The sequence below is a fragment of the Arachis ipaensis genome, chromosome B06, assembly GCF_000816755.2.
Source record: "Arachis ipaensis cultivar K30076 chromosome B06, Araip1.1, whole genome shotgun sequence".
Classification (NCBI taxonomy): Eukaryota; Viridiplantae; Streptophyta; class Magnoliopsida; order Fabales; family Fabaceae; genus Arachis; species Arachis ipaensis.
In genome coordinates, this window is record NC_029790.2 from 20,921,386 (window position 1) to 20,931,017 (window position 9,632).

At 35.8% G+C, this 9,632-nt stretch overlaps 1 protein-coding gene across 1 annotated transcript; it reads right to left on the minus strand.

The window, feature by feature from the left end:
• On the minus strand, positions 1,450-4,004 carry LOC107646648. The gene is made up of 3 exons (XM_021104226.1): positions 2,744-4,004; positions 2,410-2,659; positions 1,450-1,855 (listed from the first exon to the last, which is right to left on the minus strand). Exons 1-3 carry the CDS (start codon positions 3,328-3,330, stop codon positions 1,679-1,681), a joined length of 1,014 nt encoding a protein of 337 aa, XP_020959885.1. The 5' UTR covers positions 3,331-4,004; the 3' UTR covers positions 1,450-1,678.

The following is a 9,632-nucleotide window of genomic DNA, read 5'->3' on the forward strand; positions in this document are numbered from 1 at the left end:
TTTATTTATATATTTTAAAAAATATATTTTAGAAAAAAATATAAATTGTAACTATTAAAAAAAATATATTTTTTAATTTTTTCTAATGTTTTAACTTTTACTACTAAAAATTTATTAAGTACAAAAAAAAAATTTCACTGAAAAATCTTTTTTAATTAACTTAATGATATCTAAACAAGCACATAATTGATGAGTAGAGATGCACTTATACAGTCATGCATTTACATATGTTCTTTTGGACAACTATTCACCCCGTCAATATAAAAGATAGTTATTTTTATTGATGTCTTACGTAATTAGATGTACGTGAAAAATAGGGCAAAAAATAGAAATAAGCTAAGGGAAAAAATAATTTACGTGAACCAGCTAAATTCGAACTCCATTTCTACATAATTCAAACCATTCGAATTATACACAAACACACACTAATTCGAACCAGCTTGGTTCGAATTATACACAAACACACGCACACACTAATTCGAACAAGCTTGGTTCGAATTACACACAGTAATTCATGGTATAATTTGAATTATGCTGTTAAAAAATTAATAATTTAAAAATTAAAAAATATATATTTTATTTCATACGTTAAAAAAAAGCTAACAAAATATTTAATTACGAGACTTCTTTAAAATATTAATGAGCTATCAATTCGAATTCCATACAATTATATGGTGAGACATTACATGATTCAAATTACGCATGGGGAAGTTCGAATCACTCTGATTCAAATTATATGGTGAGCAATTCGAATTCTATACAATACTCTTCTGCCCATTCTTGATAGCTCATGAATATTTTTTAATAAATTTATTTAAATTATACCACAAAAAAAAAATATTTTATTCTATGCAAAATAATTTAAAAAATGGCTTAAAAATGTTAGAAGTACTATAAACATTTGTAATGTTTTAATGACTTAGGACATTAAAGAAATACTCTACATAGTCACTAATAATTTAGAAATTAAAGAAAAAATATTTTTATCATGTATTTACCTAAATCACTAGAATATTACAAACTTAACAGCATAATTCGAATTATACCATGAATTACTGTGTGTGTAATTTGAATCGAGTTGCGAATTAGTGTGTGCGTGTGTTTGTGTAACTGGTTCGAATTATATAAAAATAGAGTTCGAATTTAGCTGGTTCGAACTACATATAAACGTGCTACATATAAACGTGCATTGATGAGTTCGTAAATTATTACTCCCCTTGGCTTATTACTGTGATTTGCCCTGAAAAATAAGAATCAAAATTAAATTCTTTTTATTATATAGAGGTTAGGCATTTTACAAAGACTGTTGAGGTTATGCATTTGCAGATGTCCGGCTTTTCCGTTCTTTTACCATTGGGGAAATCACCTCAAAAGTTGCTCAGGCTGGAGAGGTGATCCAGAGTTACATTTCGGACTCCGAAATTGCGATCAGAATTGGGAACAAATATGTAGATCGTACAAACTATACTCTCATTGTGATGATTAGAATTTAGAATATGAATGTGTTACAAGCAAAGGCTAATGAATAATGAACCAAAGCAAAAACGCTACTTGTATTATCGTACATGACAGTTACACATTAACAAATCCCCAACCATAAAGGGGGCAAAGTGGAGCCCTCTCATCTCTCATGAACTGTGGCTTGTATCCCAATCTAATCTGTACTGGGTATCTTCATTCATTCAATTTCCGCTACCACACTGGGCTCCTCACCTTGGCAAAGGTACCCATCGCACAATGATGCTGATCCCCAGTCCTTTCTTAGCCGAAGGATGTCTTCTGTGAAAGTTGAACCGGAGGCTCCGATGAACACGCTTGACATCGCACATATTGTCTTGTCCAACATCGCTTCCACCTTAACAACAATTATTCATGATGCATGTCAGCACAGGAAACACACAATTGTTTAAAATAATCTCTATTTCGCTAGAGAACCTCAATTCTCCTGAAAGGAGGAGAACTATGGTCTTTTCTTAGCACAAACACACATAATGTCAGTCATGTTGATCTGAGATGCCTAGGCGGACACAATAAAACATAATTAATGCCATCAATATCAAATTTATAAACATATATAGCAACACCAGCTGAAGCCGAGCTTGTTTGCTCCCTATCATACAAATGACATGATGGTAGAGCTTTTAGATGGCATTCAACACCTCTCACTTAAAAAACCAAAAGAAAATAAAATCATTCTAGAAGTTGCAATGCATAGATATATGCAGGAAAAATAAAGCATTATGAGCACATTTTGCGATCTTGTAGACCTCTTAACCTTTTTTATTTTTTGGGGTTAACAATCTATTCAGATCAACATCAATACGGTTTGGTTTAGCAGAATAAGGACACCTACAATATGATGCCTTAAATTTTTTTTTTTTAAAAAAAAGAAAGCTGTGCTACCCTCACCTGAGAGTCTCCTTCAATATGATGCCTGTACAACAAAGCATCCCATTTTTCTGCAGAATTTCGAGGTGGGCGTTTAACAAGAGGAACTGGCCTTCCATTAAGCGTGACTAATGACTGAAGCAGAGTGGTTTCACTTTCTGCTGCGTCCGTAGAAAGATAAATAACAGGTGCATTGGCCCTTTCAACCACGCGCAAAATGCAATCCGCGGCTTGAGGAATGGGATAAAAGCAGCTTGGCTTTTTGGCATTGCTGCAAACATGAAATTGACCATCAGGGACAGTACTGAATTCGCCAATCAGAATGCAAAGTTTCAAACTATATGTAGCCTCTTACCAGAACTTGAGGAAGCCGTGGCGGCGAAAATGCAACGCAATGAAGTTCCTTCCAAGGAATGTTTGGATGAAACGCTGAGCAGTGAGCAGAATGAGACGGCTGGGTTCAATAAGGGTCTTGCAGTGGTGAGCAAGTGGACCACCCGGCTGCATCACCCACTCCCGCTCCACGTCAGCATAGAAGACATCCCCGATTGCCATTACGTCATCGTCGTGTGCAAACTTGGACACCACTTCCTCCACCGTCCTCCTCTTGGGCTTGCGGGTATCCTCCTCCCACACAGCCTGAGGCTTACTCATCGACAAGCCCAGCGATCTCAGCTTCTTCAAGTGCTCATCGTCGAGATAACAGGGTTCCGGCAATGAGAAATAGCAAAGGAACTTGTCAATGTGCATGTGGTTCTTCCTAACACTGGAGAATTCTTCAAAGGAGATCACCACCTTTCTACCAAAGCATTTATTGATGTGATCAATATCCAGAACTCTATCATACTGGTAATCCACTTTCGAACTAGGAATCACCAAAACCCGCTTAAGAAGAGCCGCGAAAAGCATATGTTTCTCTAAGCAAATTAGATGGTTTGACATCTGACCCGACACGCAAATAGCAAGAAGGAATTTTCCAGCTTTAGGCTTCCACTCAATGGTTTTCCTCTCTGACAATCTCTGATCCACTGTTCGACATCTGCCACCGTTCAAGCTAGCATTCGCAAAATCAAATTCGGCTTCGAAGGAGTTGCCAACCCTGTGGGGATCCAAAATGACCTCCTGAATCTGTTTGTTGAGGGAAATCTGCTTGAACAGCAAGGACTTCAGCTCGTCGGAGGAGGAGGAATTGGAAAGAAAGGAGGAGTTCCAAGCGCGGAGGAGGGATGATTGCTGCTGGCGGAGGAGGTAGAGGGCCTGCAATTGGGACTCCTTGATGCGGTCGGAGAGTTGAATCGTGACCTCAAATCCTCGATGCGGAAGGCGGTGCTGACGGGGGGAGGAGGTGGAGGTGGTGAGGGCTTCCTGTCATGCTGCTCGATGAGGGCGTGGCGGTCGTCTTCCTCATCGGAAGAAGAATCCCGCTGCATTGCTGGCTGGCGTGGAATACCGGAGACTGAGTCAGTAGCCGGGTGGGCTGAGTCAGTGACTCGTTGGTAGACTAACAACAAGTTAACTGAATAAGAGAAATTGAGGGAGTCAGTCGGTGGATGAAAATGACGGCTCACCAGCCCACTTCTCACTCACAGATACCGAAGCCCGCTCCAACCTTCCAACAACTGGTTCTTCATAAAGCCCAAGCCAAACTACTCAACCCATATATTTGTGATTCTTTTCCTCCTTTTGGCCAAAAATAAAATTATTCTTTTCCTCCCTACATATCTTATCATTTTAGTTAGTTGTTGTTCCAAGAATGACCTGAAAGTTGATTGTTTTGGGTTTGCCTGAGGTCCAAACTTTTTTTAGGACAGTAAGGTATCGCCGTTCGAGTTTCTCGCGAAGAGATGGAGGATGGTACAAGTAAGTGACTTTAATACTTAAGTTAGCAAAAGTTTTAGACAAGTTTTTGGTAGATTGGGTTCGAAGAATACCTACGGGTGTCAGAGCATTTATAAGTGTAGATTTAAAGGCAATAACTACTTTTTGAGTAGTCCCACCTTCAGGGGTGAATTGGTTACTCCCTTGTGGTGAGTTGGTTACTCCCTTTTAGTAGAAAGGTTGTTGAGATCTCCTTTCTAGATGAATAAGAGAGATTGTAGGAGTTAGTTATTGATTAGAGTAAGCAGGGCTAGGATAGCATCGTCGCGCCCAACTCGATGAGATCGGGTAAGTGTTGATCCAGTCGATACATGTTGGATTGGGTTTTACTTATTTTGGGTCTAACTTAAATAGTGGGCAAAAGTATGAACAGTGCCCCTATTTGAGACCGAACTTCATTAGATCGGACTTAAGCATTTGGAGGTCGGGCTGAATTTTATTATGGTATTGATCCATCACGTCGGGTAATCCGTCTTTCAGGGAGTTAGGTTGGGTACCCAACGTGCTTACGGATCAAGAATGTTGTGTCTTTTCATAATCATTCACATGTTCTTTACGGTTACTTTTGTAACCATGCGCATCATTAAATGGAGGGAGGGTGAATTTACTATTTTACACCTAAAGTCGTATGTAAGCCCAATCCCTTTTCTCTTTTTTTTTTTTTGCTTCTTCTTCTAGAACTTTTATTTTATTCTCTCTCAAGACTTTTCATGACACCGTGACCCCAATTTTTTGAAGATTTCTCTATCTTGAAATTCTATTTCGAATTTTCGTTCGCGCTTGCTTGAAGGTTTTTGGAACGTTCGTGTTTTGCTGTCACGTTCATTCATTCGTTCGATTCTTCATCAAGGTTGGTCTATCTTGCCTTCTTTGCTTTATTTTTTGCAACCATGTTTCTTACTGGATAATGTATTTGTGCTTCTAATGCTATTATTTTTGGTGTTTGTATGAAAAAATAATTTTTTGGTAGTATTTGTGGGTGTTTTCTTACAGTAATCTTCTTGATTGTTCTGTTAGTAGTATCCTTTCTTTTTTTTTGAAAGTCATTCTTATGTTCTGAATTATGTTGAATGGGGCTTTGCTTTGTGCCCTTAAATGGTGCCGTTTTGCTGCTAATAACGGCACCATTTCAAGTTCTAGTAGGATATCTTGATGCTGTGTCTGCGAGAGGGGTTAAGAATTTTGGAGTTCTTTTCATTTTGTTGAAAATGACTTAACCGCTTGCAAACTTGTTTGAATGTTTATATTGCTTAGGCTGATATTCTGGCTTGTAGTGGCAATTTTTTTTTGTTGTTTTGTATGCATAGCATCCTATGTCTCGTTCAATAATACTCAACATGTCTTTTAAGGTTCTATCTGACTTAAACTGGGTAGATATTACTATTATTTCTATTGTCTCGTAATCTATAATGAGTATATTAAAACTTTTTGTAAACAACATAGATTTTGTAAAGAACAGGAGGAGGAGGATAAGTATGAAATAGTAGCTCTTGACCATGAGGACAAGATTTTCTTTCCCCAACTTGACAAGTCGGAACGTCATTTTCTGTATATGTACGAGTGCTTATTTACTAAGCTGGGGGTGAGTCTTTCGTTTTTCAAATTTGAATTCGAAATCCTTCATCTCTATAAAGTTGCCCCTTCTCAACTTCATCCCAATTCTTGGGGTTTTATGAAAATTTATCAGTTAATTATTTAGGATCTCGATCTCCTTTATCTTCCAAGATCTTCTTTTACCTCTTTCAACTCACCAAGCCATTTAGTTCCAAAAAATAAAGATGAATTTCTTTTCGAGCTATTCAGAAAAGGAAAGTTTTCTCCATCTTTGATAATTTTTTTCATGATTTCAAAAATTATTTTTTCAAGATCCGATCTATAGAAAGTGTCCGACTTTTCTTTCTGAATAAAAAAAGTGAATCTTTTTTTAGTCTGTACTGGGAAGTGTTCCTCAATATTATCAAACACAATCTCGAGAATTTAGACGAGGTAGAGGAGTATATAGTGGCCATGTTCCAAGAGTATTGGGGTCGAACTCCTAATCTTGACACCAAGAAATTCCTAATGGAAAAGCCGAGTTATGTCCGTACCGAGTTAGGTAGTACTCCTTTACATTTTGTAGATATCTGCTTGTTGGTATTTATTATGTATATATAACTTAGACTTTATGTCTGGTTTTGCAGCAAGGATGACTAGTGGATCGGATGCTTTGAAGGGTTTGCATCAGGCTAAGAAGAATGCTGCCGCCTGAGCTATCTAACTGAAAGAGGCCGGCAAGTCGGGTGACCTCTCCTCTTCTTGCAAATCGGACTCGGATTCCTCTCAGTTTGCTAAGGTTCTTCCTGGTCCTTCTCCTCCTTTTCGTACTCTTTTTGCTGGATCCACTGTTCATACTACCCCTCATGTGCCTCTTTTTTTCGAGCCGAGTTCAAAAAAGCGTAAGACTTCTGAGTCTAGTAATGTATATGATCAAGGTTTCAATGTTGTAGACTTCTGTGAAGAACACATCTTCTCTCATAGCTTTATAAGCATAGATTATGTTTCCATTAAAAATCATCTTCAAGTGTTGGCCTGAGGAGGGATACGGATGGCTGGGATTTGTTTTGCTTTGTTAAAACAGCTTAATGAGACTTTCCTTGGTTCCACTCAACAAACTTTGACTGACCAGGAGTTGGAGAAGGAGGTTCTTTCTGTCGATCTTTAAAATTTTGAGAGAAAGCGAAGCAATCTAAGGCTGCCTGTGTCATGACGGAGGGTCTGAAGAAGAAGGATGAAGAGTGCTATTGATGACACGTCATCACAAGCGATTTTTAAGATTCTTTTTTATTCATTTTCTTAGGTTTTAAATCAAATTTCTTATGTTTTCTAATGGGATTTCATAAATAATCAAATATTTGGAGTTGAGATAGTGTTTTTGTGTTTTCAGGAGTTTTTGACTAAAAAATAAGCAAGAATAAATTTTTTTTCACAAGAAAAACATAAGTGCGGTTTAAAGATAGCAAAACCATGCCCTAAAGAACAAAACTGTGCCCTAAGGAGTCAAACAGGACACCCAAACCTCCAAATTGCGTGCACGCTTGGCGGCCATGATTACAAGCCCAGCGCCCATGTTAAAACTCCTTACTTCTTTATACTCAAGTGATCATAACTCAAGCTATAAAGGTTCAAATAAGGCAATTCCAATTGCGTTAGAAAGCTAACGTCCAGAGTTTCAGAATGATATTCATATGTCTATAGTAGACATTTAGTTTGAGCCATGCACCACTATCATCTTTGGGACACGAAAAAATAGTGCCACAGACTTCTCAACACATATGCCTGGCATGCACCACCAAACGCCTGGCGGCCCTGCTTCACTCTAAGACACGCCCGGTGTCCCTCCATTTTGCAACCCCACGCCTGGTGGCCATGTTCACATGCCCGGCGGCCATGCTTCTCCCCAAGGCATGCCCGGCGTGTCAGTCCCCTGGAAGGTGCATTTGGACCTACTCCCAAATTCCTCTATATAAGCCTGGCGTGAAGACAAGTCCAACTCCCAGGATGTAATATCCTTAAGGCCCAATCTCAATTATACACATAATTAGAAGCCTTAATCACATCCAAAATATTCAAGACTCCAGAAGATTAGTTATTAATTCTTTCTAGAAACATAAAAGATTTGGTTATTAGGATTTGTTTCTATATTAGATTTGAATTATTGTTTTGATTTGAATTTGAAGTGAGTAGTCAGTTATCTTATCTTTCTTTCTGAAAGATAAAGATTAGGATAGTTTTGAATTTAAAATTCTAGAATTAGGATATAAATAAGTGAACCTTGTTCACAAGAGAGGCAACCCCAGGAGGAGGATCTTCGGATCCGAATCACACCCCTTTCTCACCCTTAGGCTTAGTATTCTTTTTTCCATGAGTCACTAATCTTTTTGTCAAAGAGTTAGGAGTTCTGTTTATATTTTCTATGAATTATTAATCTAAGTTTATTTTATTTTGAAGTTTTGCATTGATCTATTTCATGATTGAGTTATTCATTCTTTATTCGGATTAATAGTATCGAAAGGTATGCTAATCCATTTTGAATTCTTTTATTGCTTTGGAAAATTAAGGGGCTGTTTAATTTGAGCGTTTTCATTTTCAATGAAAATAAAAATAAAGTATGAAAATATGATTGATTGAACATTTTAAAAATATTTTCAACAAAAACGTTTTAAAAAAGGAATACAAAATTAAAAATTATATTTTCTCGTTTTCAGCTTTTTCAGTTAAAAACAATGAAAATATTTTCAATAAAAAACATGATATTTTCAGTTGAGAATTTTTTAATTTATCATGTTAGATCTTTTACCACTCCTTTTATATTTTACCCACCAGAATTAAATACTCACTTACTTGTGAAAACCACAAAACCAGCGCCTCCAACTCCGTGGTTTTCTTCTATTTTCTTCCTTCTACTTTTTCCTTCTCTTCCATCTATTAAAAGGTAAAAGATCTCTTTCAAACTTTTTTTGGCTATTTAGTTAAAACTTTTTGTTATATTTTTTAAAATGAGATTTTAACATGATCTCAATTTTGATTCCTTTATCAGTATTTTCATCTTCTCTTTCATCCTCTGCTCAAGTTGCTAATTCTCTTCTATTAATGATTTACTTGTCGCTAGCTCTCTTCTATTCAAAAGAAAAAAAGGTTCATAAATTTTTGTTTGCCTTACTTAAAAATTCTTACTATTTTTGTAAATTAAATTAAAACATTAAATAGTATGAAATTTGAGTTTTTTTTGTTACATTTAGCTATTTTTTTTTATTTCAAACTCCTCTCTATCTTCTATGTCTTTTAAATTTGTTTAGTATTTTTTTGAAATTTTTGTGTAGGTGTATTTTTTATTTCATGGGAATATGATATTTTTCTATTAGTATATTATCTTCTGCTGGTATATGTTTTGGTATTTTTCATTTTATTTGAAAAAAAATAATACGAGTAAAATTGACAAGAGGCTTAAAGATGTCAATATAAAAATTTATTTATACTCTTATTTAATATAATCTCTTTTTTTATCCGCACTCCCATTTCAAAGTTAAATTCAACAGCATTCCTATTTTCTATGCTCTATTTGTTTTATACTTGTACCTTATATTTATTTTTAATATCAATATAATTTATTTTTATATTTAAAATATTAATTTTAAATATTTTTATTTTAAAATGTTCCTTTCACATTATATTTTCAAATGCCATACCATATTGTTCTTTTATGCAGTATATTTTAGTTTTAGTGGTGATTTTACCTTATCCATGTATTAAAAATTAATATCATCTAGACTTATTATTGTTATTTTTAGTAAATAATTATGAATATAATTAATTAGTTTAAAATAACA